The 16,419-nt window shown below is 48.1% G+C and overlaps 2 protein-coding genes across 5 annotated transcripts; both read left to right on the top strand.

Annotated features, from left to right (window-relative positions):
* The first annotated feature begins 1,436 nt into the window (after positions 1–1,436).
* On the top strand, positions 1,437–7,117 carry ldlrad2 (low density lipoprotein receptor class A domain containing 2). Its single transcript, XM_028998916.1, has 5 exons — positions 1,437–1,789; positions 3,254–3,754; positions 4,485–4,637; positions 4,720–4,857; positions 5,529–7,117. The coding sequence occupies exons 1-5, from the start codon at positions 1,669–1,671 to the stop codon at positions 5,804–5,806; spliced, it is 1,191 nt and encodes a 396-aa protein (XP_028854749.1). The 5' UTR covers positions 1,437–1,668; the 3' UTR covers positions 5,807–7,117.
* A 2,355-nt stretch (positions 7,118–9,472) lies between these two features.
* On the top strand, positions 9,473–15,855 carry mdm4 (MDM4 regulator of p53). Of its 4 annotated transcripts, none has more exons than XM_028999477.1 (10): positions 9,473–9,835; positions 10,231–10,305; positions 10,649–10,782; positions 10,869–10,918; positions 11,239–11,339; positions 12,691–12,766; positions 12,859–13,019; positions 13,645–13,830; positions 13,916–13,984; positions 14,435–15,855. In XM_028999477.1, exons 1-10 carry the CDS (start codon positions 9,761–9,763, stop codon positions 15,011–15,013), a joined length of 1,506 nt encoding a protein of 501 aa, XP_028855310.1. In that variant the 5' UTR covers positions 9,473–9,760; the 3' UTR covers positions 15,014–15,855. The 4 variants fall into 4 exon arrangements, with proteins under 4 accessions (XP_028855310.1, XP_028855311.1, XP_028855308.1 ...); XM_028999478.1 differs by having other exon boundaries at positions 13,660–13,830; XM_028999475.1 differs by having other exon boundaries at positions 11,239–11,303; positions 12,682–12,766.
* Positions 15,856–16,419: the final 564 nt, after the last annotated feature.

The raw sequence follows: 16,419 nt of genomic DNA on the forward strand, positions 1-16,419 counted from the left end.
CCATCGATGAAGTGATCAGTTCTGGTTCACTAGGACCCCCAACTATGAATACAATCTTTTTATTCACTCTGTTCTAGTTTCTATACAGAAGTCAGACAAGAAGAAGGTTACAAGTTCATCTAAATCTTCTCTAAAGAGGAAGGTCTTGAGCTGCCGTGTGAAGGTGCTCAGTGACTGAGCTGGAAGTTCATTCCACCACCGAGGGGCCAAGACGGAGAAGAGTCTAGATGAGCGTCTTCCTTTTACCTTCAGAGATGGAGGGACCAGGCGAGCAGTACTGGAGGCTCGGAGTATACGAGATGCAGTGCGGGGTGTAATAAGGGCTGTGAGGTAGGATGGTGCTACTCCATGTTTGGCTTTGTAGGCCAGCATCAGTATTTTGAACCTGAACCTGCAGAGGGGCGGTGTGGGAGAACTTGGGAAGGTTGAAGATCAGTCACGCTGCTGCATTTTGTGTGAGTTGTAGAGGTCGGATGGTACATAGTGGTAGACCAGCTAGAAGTTACAGAAGTCCAGTCGTGAGATTACTAAGGACTGAACCAGTATCTAGGTGGCTTGTGTTGACAGAGAAGGACGGATTGGTCTGATATTGTAGAGAAGGAGGGAAAGATTGCTGATGTGAGTCGAGAAGGAGAGTTGGTTGTCTATTGTTACTCAAAGGTTGCGGGCTGTTGTAGGAGGAGAGAGCTGTGAGTTGTCCAGGTAAATAGCAAGATCCTGATGTGGTGAGGGATCTGCTGGAATGAATATTAGTTCAGTTTTGGTGGTTTAACAAAGGGCAGGAGAACCAGGCTGTACGTGCCCCTCAGGGTATACCCATTGAATATCAAGAATATCATATAAACTGAAAAAATCTAAAGTTTGATGGATTAACTCTATATAAGGTTAGCCCGACACTTGGCTGTTGTAAAATATCCGTAGTGTATTTTTAGAAGGGTTTTAAGGAGGTTTCTAATTGGGGAGCTAAACCTCATGAAAAGTACAGGTTCCAAATACTTTACTTTACTTTAATTTACTTGGCATTCGGTTTACTTGAAATTCTCATTCGGTTTCTATAGGTTTTGAGTTACAAAGAGCCCTGATAAGGCCGAACTTGTCAGGAATAGAAATAAATAAAATAAAACAAAATAAGACAATCCACTTCAATTAAACCCAAAACCGAGCCAAAGATTCAGAAACAATATGGACACTAAGATTGACCAAAATGTAAAAGCGACCACGTACTTTTCTCCACCGATTTCCTATTCCCAGCAGAAACAGCAACAAAAAAAGTCTCAGAAAACTTTTCACCAATTGATTCTGAGGCTTCCATTTATACGATGGCCATCGAATGGCCTTTTTTTGTGGAGATGCGCCACGGAGCTTCAGCTCGTTTACTGCGTCTTTACGCGCGGTGACAGCAGGGGTCGCCGCGCCGCGCCGTTCAGCTGGACTTTAATGGGGCTCTAAAGTTGCGCAAATGGACTTGGTTTAAGAGGTTCCACGACTCTACAACTTCTCCCGGAGCCACGTGGTTGGAACGCGGGACGGCCTTTTTTATTCCCCACTGTACACCACGCAACCCAGCAGACAACGGGCCGAGTGGGCGCGTCCGCGGCCGTGGGTTGTCATGGAAATCAGTCACAAAAGTGATGATGATGAAGGTGGTCCCCCAGTAGGGGCAGGGGAATGATGAACGTCGCTGCGCTCCGGCCACGTTGGGGAGCCGAAATGACCTCCGCGCTGCGCCTCTCCGCCGCCTCCGCGCTGCTCAGCCTGATGGCTCTCCGGGTCGCCGGCATCGAGACAGGTACTTTAGAGACAGGTTTTTCTTCTTCTTCATCTTCTACGCGTATTCCTTCATGGTCTACATCACTTTTCTCCATCATTTGAACTGAAGCAAAAGATCGATAAAGTAGATAATCGCTCAGTTATTTGTCCAAAACGAGTTGTGTATCTGAAAGATTATGACTGACGTGAGAAGAAGCTAGTGGCCACAGCTTGATGTGTGATTTTACTTTTCCAAGGCAACCGTGAATCATGCCTGCAGTTGTTCTGGGAACCACAAAGAAAGTCCTGTTGGGAAAACCAGTGAGGTGGCGCAGTCCTCATTTTCCTCATTAACTTCGAAGGAAATGGGACGCAGAACCTGCCTGGGATCAAAATTCCTTGCGTTCTACACACATGCAGAAGTAGAGAACCTTGTGTTAAAAAAAGACCAGCAAACGTTGAAGTATTGACCTGACACACAGATATAAATATATATCAAGAGTATAAAAGACAATAAAGTATATTTGGTTTCATTTAATATCTGAGGAGTGTATTGAGTGTGAACACAAACTGAGAAGAATTGGAGGTGAATAAAAAAAGCTGCACCTGCCGTTGTCTTTATTGTACATGGTGATGCCTCTAGATCAGGAAAACCGCCACCGTTTCCTCTGCTCTTACGTCTCTTCTCTTCTGTGTGTGTTTACGTGTGTTCCTATGTCCCGGCAATTAGACTGAAATCGCTCTTGATGTCTGGATGCAAGAGGCACAAGAAAATAACGCCACACAGATTTATTAAAAGGGGGGTGATGAGGCTATTTTGAGAGGATAAGGACTATAGTATAGGGTATTTGTGTTAAAAAGACATGTAGTAGAATTTGCATGATAAACATTTGGATATTTTTTTTGGATTAATTTGTTTGAACTGCAGAAAACGTGTGATTTCCTTGATTTATGGAGATATGAGATATTTTTTTTTACACCGGAGGACCCGGAAAGTCGTCTTTGGCCGAATATAAGACAGCCTAACAGCAGAATAAAAAACGTACAGTGACAGCTGCCCCATCTTTGCCGCCCAAGCTGTTGCCGCCCTCTTTTATTCGGTACTTTTGATTACACTGGGAACCGCCGCTGCCGCTGGTTTGGGCCCTGCATCGTTTATTTTCGCCGGTAAAACCTTTATAGGCAGTTTATGTGTGAGCGCCATTAAGGGACAAACAGCTTCTGGAGTTTTTGAGGTTCTCGAACCCCTCCGCCCAAAAGAAGGTTTCCTTTGGCACATTCCGGGCAGTTGTCATTAGAGCTGCTGCAGTTACCGTGGCAACAGAGCTAATAAACGCCGTGCCCGGCCGTAAATCTTCCTATTATTTGGTTCTCCACCCAGATGGGGGCTGTGACGCCCACTGCCATGTGGTGGCACTCCAGATAAACACTCAGACGTTCGTGTCTGATCTCATCCTCAGAGTGCTTTATGAATAAATGAACTTCTTCCGACTGTCTCTGGCAGTGAACGTGGTGGATTTCTGCGGCCAGACCATCCGGGGGGATGGGATGATCGTCAACTCTCACCAGGAGTCCCGGAAGTACTACTTTGTCACCATGGGAACCGACTGCCACATCACCATGCAGGCCGCCACGCCACGGGACAAGGTGCAGTTCCACTTCCGCTTCTTCCTGGTCTACAGCCTCCTGCGCGTCTCGCCCCTCAGCGCGGCACCTCGTCTCCCGGAGTCCCCTCGGGGCCCGGCTCTCTCGGGCCCCACCTGGCCAGACCAGCGGCAGGAGCCCAGCTCTGGGGAGGCGTCCGGGGACCCCTGCTTCTCCGGCTCTTACATCCACTTTTACGACGGGCCTGACCGAAATTCACCCCCCATCGGTTCACCGCTGTGTGGGAAGAGCCCCCCTCGGCCTGTCCTGTCCACCGGCAACTACCTCACCCTGCGACTAGTGACCAGGGGAACGCAGCCGAGGGTGGATTTTGTGGGAGACTTCACATCTTTCCGACTGGGTGAGGGGGAGACGTCCTGAAACTTGAATTAACATTAAGTTTGACTTAAACTACCCACCCATTGCTTTTTGTTGGTATGTAATTATTCCCAACGCCCAGAATAGGAACTTTAAAGATCCCCTGACATGAAAATGTGACTTTGTGAGATGATTTAACATTAATACAGGTTCCCCGAGCCTGTCTATATTCCTGCAGTGGCTAGAAATGGCGATAGGTGTAAAGAGTGCTTTGGTCATTCTGCTTCACTGTCCAGAGAGCGGCGGGTTACAAGACTTCCTGTCTGCGCCAAACAATGTGGTTGGTAAATGCCCCCTCAAATTCTATATGCTGCTCTCCTCCTCGTCCCGCCTCTCTCCTCCTCATTAGCATTTAAAGCTACAGACACTGAAACGGTGGGACTGGATCGAAGTGGCTGTAATTCTGCACCAAGTCTGAATTTCGGGAAGAGACGTCAGATACATAAAAGCAAAAAAATAAAAATTATGTCAGGGGACCTTTAATGATATTTTTATGAACAAAGGGGAGGAGCCTGTAGGCATGATTGACTTCCTCACTGAACCCCCCTCCTGTCAATACGTGACACATTTAGGATTAGCGCAGCAATCTCTTCCCCTTGTACACAAACATGACCACGCCCACGACCAACAGCAACATGTACATTATCAACACGCCCCATTCGTGTTAATATATCACCCTACATGTCGGATATATTTTTTTAAATACCTTACAGGTTTCAACCAATCAGAGTGCAGTGGAGAGCCTTATTTCTTATGTCGAAATGGAAAGTGCATTCCCCTCAGTCTGGTGTGCAACGATGATAAAGGCATCGACAACTGTGGAGATGGCAGTGATCTGGTGGACCGCCGGCCGCCCGCATGTGATGGTCAGTCACTGTGCTCGTATGATGGTAATGGTTGAAGTAATATTGCACACCGTACTGAATATTATTATCATGCCCCTTTAAGTTCAGGGATCTGTAGCAACCTCTCCCCCACCTCTTCTAACTTCACCCCCACCCGTCTTCAACCCACCCACACCACCGAGCTCCACCCAGAGGAACTGCGGCTCGCCCGACACGCCTACAAACACAGACGCTGTGACAGGTGAATCTGAATCTTACAAATAATATGAATGCAGATTATCTTGGTAAATACACTGCAAGCTGCCACAGTGAGGAAAGCCTACGAAAAGGACGAGTGTAAACGCACAGTGGTTCGTTTCATTGGGGGACCTCGGCATTGGTGGCAGTAGTCTAGTGGGTAACACTCCAGAAGACTACCATTGTGTCCCTGAGCAAGACACTTGCCTCCAGTCGGACTGTCCCTGTCACTGCTGATTTTAAGGCACTCTGGACAAGGAAAGAGAGTTTATATGATGCCATTATATAATGAAAAAAGGAGAAGATTAAATAATAAAAGAAATGAATTAAGGGGGAAAAAATCCCACCCATGACACTGACAGTAATTTATAGATTAAAAAAAATTGACAACCTATCAAACAAGTCTGTGCCATGATGGATTTTAGATTATATTCAGAAATATATTTGCTTTTTTGTTGTTGGAAAGTTTCAGACAAGACATTGAGTCTGCCAACCATTGAGTGTGAGAGCGGAAAGTAAGTGATTGCAAAGAGATTACAGAACAGTTGGTTCTAAAGGAGGATATTGTCTGTGCATTAATGTTGAGTCTCCCATAAAACCTTTAAACCAAAAAATGTTAAATCCAATTAATTAAATTTCCATGTAAAAACCTAGATTTCGTATTTGTGATCCTAGACTCCCCGCCCTACGTGTCCCTGCTGGCCCTCTACGTGGCTCTGGGCGTGGTGGCCGGGGTGCTGCTCCTGTGCTGGTGCTGCTGGTCGCCGGGTTGGTTCCTGTGGAGGGTGAGCGTCTGCCGCTTCCTGCCCGGCTGCAACTCCTTCTGCGCCTCCTGCCAGCTGTGCACCCGCAGCTGTTCCCAGAACAAGGGGCATCGCCCGGGCAAGGTGTCGCCCCACAGCACCGCCACCACTCCCACCAGCAACAGCAGCTGCACCACGGTGGCGCTGTAGGCACTCGCGGCGTCTCCCTTACAGACTGTGGTGATAAAGGGACTCGTGAAAAATGGACCTCCTGGCGAAGGGACCGCTGGCCTGGGAAGAGGGCGAGGTTGTTAGTAGTGACATGGCTTCGTGCTTTTATTTTTCTGCGCGTGTTTCAGCATCATTACCGGCTTTGTGTTGTGAATCCACCCACCAAAAAAACCAACGTAAAGAAGGCCGCTTTTGAGCAAAATTGACTGGCAAAATCATGTGAGCACAGAAAATGTTTAATTTGACCACAGTGTAATTTAGAAAGAAATAAAAAGAAATCTTGTTAAAGCCACAACAGTAAACTTGAGGAACAAGTATGTGACCCCCATACCGCACACATCATTATTAGGGCCATTGATCAATGAAAAATCTTCCTAATTAATCTCACATTTTGCAGATATTCACTTTTAAGACTGAAGCTCACGCTAATATTTAACACTATTAAAGAGACGAGTGTGGGAAAGCAGCTCAGGCCACCATGTCACTCAACGTTAAGGTCGCGTCAAGACAGGCGCTTTGAATGGGGTGACGTCGTTTGGCACCAGATTGAATTGCATGCAGTGCTGAACCTCTCAAGCACAAGCGCCGGCCAATCAAATCGTTTTTTTTTTTTTTCTGCAATTCTCCCATTGTGGATTAAATGGGTTCGTCCGAGGCTTGCACTAATGTTTAGTAGCTCAGAAAAACACACTTTCGATGCCAACCATTTAACACACACACTCACACAGCATCTGATGTTGACAACAACTGTAAAAATGAACACAAATAGGCTTCTGCTGATGCACATAATCGAATCTTTGATTTGTCATATCAGCCCTTAAGTTTAACCTGATAAACAAAAGCCCCAAATCAGATATTTTAATGTGTTAAATTTAAACAAATTTGCAGCAAATAACATACTCATTTTGATGATATTAAACGTATTAAAAAGTAAAATGCCCCGAAACAAAATTTCCTGCATGCATTTCCAGAACTGGCAACCCAGGCATGTGTAATCATTCCACGATAAAAGGCGTGTTTTTTTATTTCTATGAAGACCACTTAGCGCAGGTTGCTTTGGTAATGGCGTGGCCCGGCAGAGTTCATCCGGCCCAGCTTCCTCCGGCTCCTGCTGCGAGATTCCCAGGGAGTTGCCAGGCCAGAAGGCCAACGTAATCCCTCCAGCATGCCGCCAGCTCGCCAAAACCTCCCCCACATTCAGCCGACGTTATTTCATCGACGTTTTGTTATGAGATTTCCATATTACTGCAAGATGCGGTGTGAGTGTTAATAAAAACGTGTTATACTGCTCTTTCATGTTGGACTTTATTATAACTTTATTAGATGTTACAGAGTAAATGCACATCCTGGCTGGATGCTCATGGATGAGGGGAAGGGGAAGGGCTGTGTTAAGGTCACGCAGATGGAGACGAGTGTAGGGTTAATGCCCGAAGAGCGAATGAAGGCGGTCTGTTATTTAGTTCGCCTTTTCTACTGGGACGTGTTCTGAGTTCCGCTCGGCGCATTTTTCTGCCTTAGATCAGTGTTGACAAAAGGAATGCGCCCGGCTGCCTCTCCAACTTCAAACTGTGTCCGTCGCCTTTGTAACTATTGGCAACCTTTCAGAGCAAATCCTCTTTGGCATTTCAAAACAGCCTTCTCTTTCCCCCTCGACGTTCGATTAACATCAATTTGAAAACCGTCAGTTGGGGGGAAGAGCTGGCAGGCGCACGACACACCAACTCCTGTGTTGTGACCCCATTAAAATCTCCTCCACTGCTGCTTATCTCAGAACTGATGGTGTCACATTGTTCCTCCGGTATCTCCGTCCAGCAACCTGCGGCCTACGTCAGAGCTTGCATGGCGGTGTTGGGGACAATCACTGGACCAACTGACCTGCAATTTCGCTCACGGACAGTAACGTCGTTTTTTTTTTTTTTAATTAATCTTTTTCATGATGCAAAATGCTTCTCATGAACTTGGAGAAAACATTTGGTGGATGCAACCAATCAAAGTATTTACAGCCGTCAAGAGAATGAGAGGTTTCAGTTCATACAATATGGATGTTTATGGACGTTTGGAAGCATCGTTTACACCAAACAACTGGGCAGAATCCACCGTTAAAACCTGGTTCATATCAAAATGTGCAGTCAGCTACTCCAAGACCCAAAACGCTTTAAAATGCACACACAAAACGTGTATATATCTGCTCAGAACATGACTGACATTTGCAAATATGTAAAAAAAAATAATGCAGCATAAGGAAATGTTTAGATGCAAGTTATGTGAACAACTAAGAAACTCAAAAGAAGATGTGCATCAGAAAATCTAAAAAAAAAAAAAGTCAAAATTTTTGAAAGGTGAATGCATAATGCAGGACCAAGTGAGTGTAAGTACGCTGTCTACAGTTATGAACGTGAGTATGTTAGTAGTGATGCGTATGAAACCAACAGACAAAAATGCTGCTCTCTACTGGTGAAGCAGTGTTTGTGGATCAATAACATTTTGCAGGAGAGAACAGTACAGGCCAAAAGTTTGGACACCTTCTCATTCGATGTGTTTTCTTTATTTTCATGACCATTTACGTTGGTAGATTCTCACTGAAGGCATCAAAACTATGAATGAACACATGTGGAGTTCTGTACTTAACAAAAAAAGGTGAAATAACTAAAAAAACATGTTTTATATTCAAGTTTCTTTGCTCTGATTACTGCTTTGCACACTCTTGGCATTCTCTCGATGAGCTTCAAGAGGTCGTCACCTGAAATGGTTCTCCAGCAGTCTTGAAGGAGTTCCCAGAGGTGTTTAGCACTTGTAGGTCCAGCTCACACCAAACCATTTCGACTGGGTTCAGGTCCTTTATCTTTTATCCAAAGCGACTTACAAGAGGAAGACACCAGCAATTCTTGTTCGATTTCTATAGAATATTGAGTTTACAAACTAAGAGCCCTGATAAGGCTCAACTTGTCAGTGAAGAGCATGCTCAGAGATTGTTAGGTGCTAGACGAAGAAAAAATTATAATGTATATATACATTTTTGTATTGTTTTGTGCAATGTGTACGCATGTGCGTGTGTAAGTGTTAGATTTGTCTGTAATACTTTTTGAACAAGAGGGTTTTCACCTGCTTCTTAAAAGTGGTGATAGTCTCGGCTAGTCGTGTGGAGGAGGGCAGGTTGTTCCACCAGCCAGGGACAACAACGGAGAACAGAGATGATTGGAATCGGAGACCCCGTGAAGAAGGAATTTTCAGTCTCCTTTCGTTTGCTGATCTGAGAGAGCGTGCAGGACTTTTTGTTAAGTACACAACTCCACGTGTTCATTCATAGTTTTGATGCCTTCAGTGAGAATTTACCAATGTAAATGGTCAAGAAAATAAAGAAAACACATTGAATGAGAAGGTGTGTCCAAACCTTTGGCCTTTACTGTATATCAACGCAACGCGTTGGACTGGAACTAATAACGAGAATATTAGAGCAAACAGAAATATCTGCACACTGCGGACATAGTTCACGCTCCTCTACTAAGGTTTGAAAAGGGGTCGAACTGCGCAGGCGCAGCGCACCCTTGAGCGCAGGTTGCTATTCACGTCGCGTTAACGCAGCTACGTCGCGGAGCGAGAGTCGGGGACGGCGGGCCGTACGCACAATTTCGCGCGTGCGGTCCGGAAGCAGCGCAGGCGCCATGTTGGAATTTAACATGGAGGAATGCGAGCGGCCAGCAACGCGGGCTCGACGCGGACCGTAGCTCGTCCCTCCGCGAGTTTTAGCGCCGCGGCCCCCCACCTTTAAAGGCGCTCGCCGGCGAAATAACGCCGGCGGCCGCATCCGGGTGGCTCCCCCCCCCCCGCCGTATAGCACCCCTCAGCATCCTGCAGCGATCACTTCACACCCGAAACAGTCACGTTTGTTAAGCATCACGTCTTCGCCGCGATGGCGGGTTTAACGGTGGGATAATGACCTCCTTCTTGCCCCACACCAACCCGGGGTCCGGCTCGGCGTGCAGGTCGCTGCCGGGGGAGGGCAGCCAGGTGAGCATCGCGCATAAATCCGGCACGGGTTTCAGGCGGCAAGTGGACGAAACTCAATTCGAGTTAAATGCACTTGAATCCGAATCTGAATTGTCCGAACTGGAGCTGAACGTGTTGATTTGAGCCTGGAAGTGTTAAAATGCGTTTCAGATTCCCAACAGAGCTCTTCTTTAGGGTCCAATTCTGCCCATGGTGGTGGAACTAGTTAAAAGATTTTTTTTAAAAACACTCCTGAAATTGCCTTTTTTTAGTGAAAAAGAATTTCTTCTTGGGATAAATATTTTTCTTATCTAATTTCATTTACAGGGACCTAGTATATTGGCTACCCTTTTTGTATTTGGTGTTATTGCTTAAGTGTTAAAGGGTTTATTATTAATTATGGCTTCTTACGACAGGTCCAACCCAAAGTGCCGCTTCTGCAGATTCTGCGGATTGCAGGCGCCCAGGAAGAGGTGTTCACCCTGAAGGAGGTGAGGGAAGTCACCATCATGGCCTGTATTGTATCAATACAGGGACATCAAATGCAAATTTAGTCCAAAATTCAGTTCTGTAATGTACATTAGATGTGATCTATGTACAGTATCACAAAATATCTTGACACAATCGTACCATGAGATCCTTGCCAGTACACGGAATGACGCACAGCCTAAAAAAAATGTATTTGTTTAGGAAGCTTGTTACATGCGTGGAGATGCTGCATGTTGCCGGGTTGGTTCGACCGTGTTGAGAACGAGCCTGAACCTATACTGCATTATGCCACGTTATCCAGAGAGCTGAAGTAACTTTCTGCCGCGTTAATTCGCCCCTCGCCAGGTCATGCACTACCTGGGCCAATACATCATGGTGAAGCAGCTGTATGACAAACAGAGGCAGCACATTGTCCACTGCCAGGATGACCCTTTGGGCGAGCTGCTGGAGGTGGAGAGCTTCTCCGTCAAAAACCCCAGGTGAGTCGGCCCGGGTTCGTGCCAACGCGGCCGTTCCTCTGGCCAGACGACCAGCAGCCGTGTGACGCCGTCCTCTCTCGTTGCAGCCCGGTGTATGAAATGCTAAAGAAGAACCTTTTTGTCTTGAATAGTGCAGGTAAGTTCCCTTCAGGAGATGCGAGACTAGCCCCTTCACTCCCTGCAGCCCCATTCGCTCCGTCGTTACAGTCAAATGACATTTAAATTGCCAATTGGGACATTCAAATTGAATATTTTTTGTGCCTGAGTGTGCGCTTGTGTGTGTTGCTGTAAAGCTTAGACAGACCAGGTAAGTAAACTGGGTTTTCCGAAGACATTTCCCATGAGATTTAATGTGTGTGTGTGAGTGCGCGATTTCTCCCCTTCACTTCCCAGACGAGCGGCTGGTTAACAAGGGACGGGCTTTTTGTTTGTTACTGTGTCTCATTTGAAACGCAGACGCAGCAAAGAATCTTTCTGTCGGCAAGGATTCTATTGAGACCACGAGCGAAGCCCCGGGTCAGGTAAAAAACCAGCATGGTGCACTGGAGGAACAGCGCGCGCCAGCGCCCTCGGCGGCAAACAGGCGCGGGGGACCGGCCCGCCCACGAGCAATACCGTAGTACTCCTCACCGCAAAACCAGGCGAGAAGAGCCGTGGTGCGCGCTCCCCCTCCCCGGCCTGTTTGCCCTGATGGCGTAGCGCGGCTGCCTCCGATTGGTTGTATCTGTACAGAGTGGCACCGTCTCTGTACCTCCCCATGGCTGGGCTCGTCTGGTGGCTTCAGGTCACCTGGGCGACCTGGTCAACGGGGGACAGAGTACCTGTCTCTGTTTGTCTCTCAGAGTTTCCTTCTCTGCACCGCTTTCCCGTCCTGGGCGGGGGCAGCAGCAGCTCCTCTTGCGTTCACCGGCCCGGCCGCGCCCTCCCCTCACCGTTCTACTTGTTCTTGCGGACGTTGCACGCGTCCTACATCCGTCCTCTAAAACGTCCTCTGTCTCCATTTCTCAGCGACTTGCGTAGCTGGACCTAGGACTGTGCGATATGGCATTCAATTCATATATATGGTGTATAATTTGCAGCAGGAAGTTGCACAACTAACTTCTTACACATTACTGAAGTAGCCGCGAACGTAGAATATTTACTGTGCGAAGAACATCCCTCCCGTAAAGGTCGTGACCTCAGTAAAGTTATTCAGTTCTGTACTCGACAGACGCCGGATTTTCTCTCACTTACTAAGCGAGAAATCTCCACTTTCACCAAGTCACGGGAACGTAGACACACCCGCGCGTTGGGTTTTGAATGGCTGCGGCCGGTAAATTGTGAACGCGAAATAATGCGGCCGCTCTTCAAAGCAAAAAACCCGCATTATCCCCGATTATCTACGGCTGCGGGCAGCCCTGGAGACTTCTGGGTTTTTGCTTAATGCGTGAGAGGAAATCCAGTCTGTGGAATACCGAACTCGCCGCTAACTTTACCCGGGTCAGGTAGTCGACGTTGCGCCAATAGATAATATGTCTCGCATTGGCCAAATTTGACCCCTCGTTCCCTTTATAGCGTATATACAGCACACTGTTGTAGTTGGGTCAGCCTTTGCTCTGTTGAATCCCGAGCACTTCGCCAAAGAGCAAGACGACGATGTGACCCAGTCACAGATGAACCCAAACTCTATGTATTAATACATAATACATGTATTAACATGTGTATTTCATTAAGTCCCTCCACTGTGCGTCGGCGCTGGTTCCCCTGCAGTAACAGGCGTCAGACCTCCCCTCGTCTTCCTCCTCCGCGCGGTGGCCCGTTGTTGTCACGTTCGGAGGCCGCTGCCGCGAGGAGCTGCTGCTCTCCCGAGTGCCCCGCCCCGCCCTGGGTACTGACGGTGCTCTTTCTGCCCACGTGCAGGTGCCTGAGGGCGTTAGAGCATGTGGCGCCGAGGAGGGAGGACCGCAGGCCACGTCACAGCGCAGGCCGAGGGAAGCGGATGAAGGTGACAAACCTCCAAAATGACAAATGACACCGCCCCTGATGATGTCATCACAAGTGCACGCGAATGCGAATCTTTTTTTTTTTTATCGGCAGACTCTTTAGATGACTTGCCCAGATCTGCCTGCAAAAGGCCGAAACTTGACGTGACGCTGGATGAATGGGACCTCTCTGGGCTGCCCTGGTGGTTTCTGGGTAATCTGCGCAGCAACTACTCTCGCCAGAGCAACGGCTCCACCGACATCCACACTAATCAAGTATGAAATACTGCCTTACATACGTTCATACGTTCTGTATTTAACAGTCACCTTTGGTGAGCAGTGGGCGGCCATGACAGGCGCCCGGGGAGCAGTGTGTGGGGACGGTGCCTTCATCATGGGGACCTCAGTCGCACGTTGGCGGCTCGGGATTCGAACCGGCAACCTTTCGATTACGGGTCCCTTTCCTCACTTCCCGAGCTTCGATCGCGATTAATCGTCGATTATTTTACTTCACATTATGTTTTCAAATGCATCAAAGCGTCCACACAGGCGTATGGCGTTCAGAGGGCGTTCATGTCGAACGTCCGAATGGACGAGGCCGAACTCCGACCCGGAGCAGGCCACCACAGCCAATACCGGCACTACTTTTTAAGTAGAAATCCACCGAGCAACGTCATGATGAAATAATCGATTATGTTCTGCCCTGCATCGATGCAGGATCGTCCGCATCTGCATCGTGATCCATCGATTACGAGATTAATTTCGACGCTCCTATTACCCGCCGCGCCACCACTGCCCCGTTTTAACTCCGTTATAGCCAGATCTGGTAATTGATGGCTGCGAGTGTGTGGTTGCGGTGAAATGCCGCTTTAGAACAGGCAGAACTAGACTAAAGGATCAGCTCTCTCCGGGGCAGGACCAGGGGACGGCCGTCGTGTCGGACACCACGGACGACCTGTGGTTCCTGAACGAGGCCGAGAGCGAGCAGGTGAGTGTGGAGATGAAGGAGGCGGCCCTGGAGCAGGGCAGCGACGGGGACTCGAACCTGGAGGAGGAGGATGCTGGGAAGGAGAAGGACCAGAAAGAGGTAGATCGACCGCGTCACCGTTTCAACGTAAAACAACATGAATGAAACGTTAAGACCTCAAATCTCTCAACTCTTGAATGTTAAGATGCAGGACGAACCAGAAGACGACTCGCAGTGTTTGAGCGACGACACGGACACTGAGATCTCCACCCAGGTGAGTTCACACCTCGATTCTGTCCCGGCACCCTCCAGCCGGTTTTACCAGGGGACGTAAAGCAGTAATTGAAACTAAAAGGAATTATTCTCTTGTATGGTGGTACGGCGTTGGCCCAAATATAAGTGAGGTAGTGGCCTAGCGGGTAACACACTCGCCTGTGACCCAGAAGACCCAGGTTCAAACCCCACTTACTACCATTGTGTCCCAGAGCAAGACACTTAACCCTAAGTGTCTCCAGGGGGGGACTGTCCCTGTCACTACTGATTGTAAGTCGCTCTGGATAAGGGCGTCTGGTAAATGCCGTAAATATAAATAAAATGCATGTTGGTTTTTACCTGTTTTAGCCACAGGGGGGTGTATTGCACAACATTGGAGGAATCGGTCATTTAAAAAAACGTTTGAATCCTCCTGGTTCTGTCCTTGTATCTCCCGGCTGTAAACCTGCAGGATGCGTGGCAGTGTACGGAGTGCCGGAAGTTCAACACGCCCCTGCAGAGGTACTGCGTTCGCTGCTGGGCGCTGCAGAAGGACTGGTACCGGGGCTGCCCGCGCCTCGCCCACTCCATCTCGGTGCCCGACATCCCCGCCTGCAGCAGCAGCCGCCAAGGAGACGACGAGGATGATGACGACGACGACGACGAAGGCGTAGATGTCCCCGACAGCCTGAGGACCATCTCGGACCCCGTCATCCTGCCCTCCCACCTGGCTTCGCGCGAATGCCCCCTGCCCCCCTCCGCCAAGGGCAAGGGCCCGCGCCGCCCGGCGCTGCCGCGCGAGGCCGGGGAGAGCTCGGAGGGCGACAGCCAGGACACGCTGGACATGGAGCTGACCGAGTGCCGGCTGGAGGCCCTGCTGGAGCCGTGCAAGCTGTGCCGCGTGCGCCCGCGCAACGGCAACATCATCCACGGCCGCACGGCGCACATCATCACCTGCTTCCCCTGCGCCCGCAGGCTGCACAAGTTCCACGCCCCCTGCCCCGGCTGCGGGCAGATCATACAGAAGGTCATCAAGACCTTCATAGCCTGAAGGTGCTGCCCCCTGCTGAGGAACTCTGTGAAATGCCAATTATTTATCTAATTTATCTATTATCAGTTCTGGGCACCCAAACGGATCACATTTTCACCCTCTGTGTTTTATATAAATATGTACCTGGTGTTGTGGAGGCCACCGGCGAGACTGAAGTGCCTTGCAAGAGTGGAATGAACCCGCTCCCTTCTGCGTTGCTTCTTCCGGAATTAGTTTTTTTAATGTTGAAAATGACGTTTTATTTATTTACATTTGTTTTTTGTTTTTTTTTTTGTTTTTTTTTTTTTGCAATATGTTCAGCTGGGGACTCACACATGGGTCACGTCGCGGGGATCTCCCAGGATGCTACTGGGGAGAAACCCTTAAAAGGTTTCTGGTGTGCGTGTGTAGATCTCCGAGGACCAATTTTCAGTAAAAAAAAAACAGGATTTCACACGAAGTGTTTATTCCATGTTTGTGTTGGTTTTTATTCCGAGGTGCGGTTTGTTCTGTGTGTGTGTGTGTGTGTATACTGGTCGGTTGTGAGAAGTTTATATATCACCTGAACGGTGGTCTCTGTGACGGCGCGGAGCGCGTCGGCTCCGAATGTGTTCGCTGCTCCTGTACAGTTCTCACCGTGACCCATGACCCCTTTCAGCACTTGTGGTTTCTCTGAGGACGATGGGTTTTTTTTCATGCTGCCATGATGATATAAAAGTTGTTATTGAACATTTTAATATTTGCTAAAGTCACTGCCGCGTAGCGATTTGCGACGCTTTTGTTAACGAGTGGGGATTTTTATTTTCTTCATTAATGTAAAGCAGGCAATGTGAATGTTCAATAAATAAAATAACAATATATTACATTCTGTCTTGGACATTTTGTTTGACAATATTCTGTGGTATCAGTTACTTAACAGAAGTTGTGTTATTTGCAAATGGCTTTTTTTTTTTTTTTTTTTTTTAAATTTCCTGGTCTTTATCTTTTATTGGATAAGTGATAATCTGATAACAGGTTGCTGAATCGAGCAAATTCCATGTTTTGTATTGCAGGTCAGATGAGAGCCACCGTTGGGCGCTGCAGCCCACATTTTCCTCAGTTCCTGTGACTTGAATGGGATTCTGGAACCCCTCAGGAGCGAAAGACAACACATATAACACGCCGAAAGATACAGTACAGGCCAAAAATTTGGACACACCTTCTCATTCACTTTTTGCCCCCCTTTGCCTTCACTCTGCAGTCCAGCTCACCCCAAACCATCTGGATTGGGTTCAGGTCCGGTGACTGTGGAGGCCAGGTCTCCACTTTTTGTTAAGTACATAACTCCACATGTGTTCATTCATAGTTTTGATGCCTTCAGTGAGAATCTACCAACGTAGATGGTCATGAAAATAAAGAAAACACGTTGAATGCGAAGGTGTCCTGAC

Source organism: Denticeps clupeoides, chromosome 12, assembly GCF_900700375.1.
Source record: "Denticeps clupeoides chromosome 12, fDenClu1.1, whole genome shotgun sequence".
Lineage (NCBI taxonomy): Eukaryota > Metazoa > Chordata > Actinopteri > Clupeiformes > Denticipitidae > Denticeps > Denticeps clupeoides.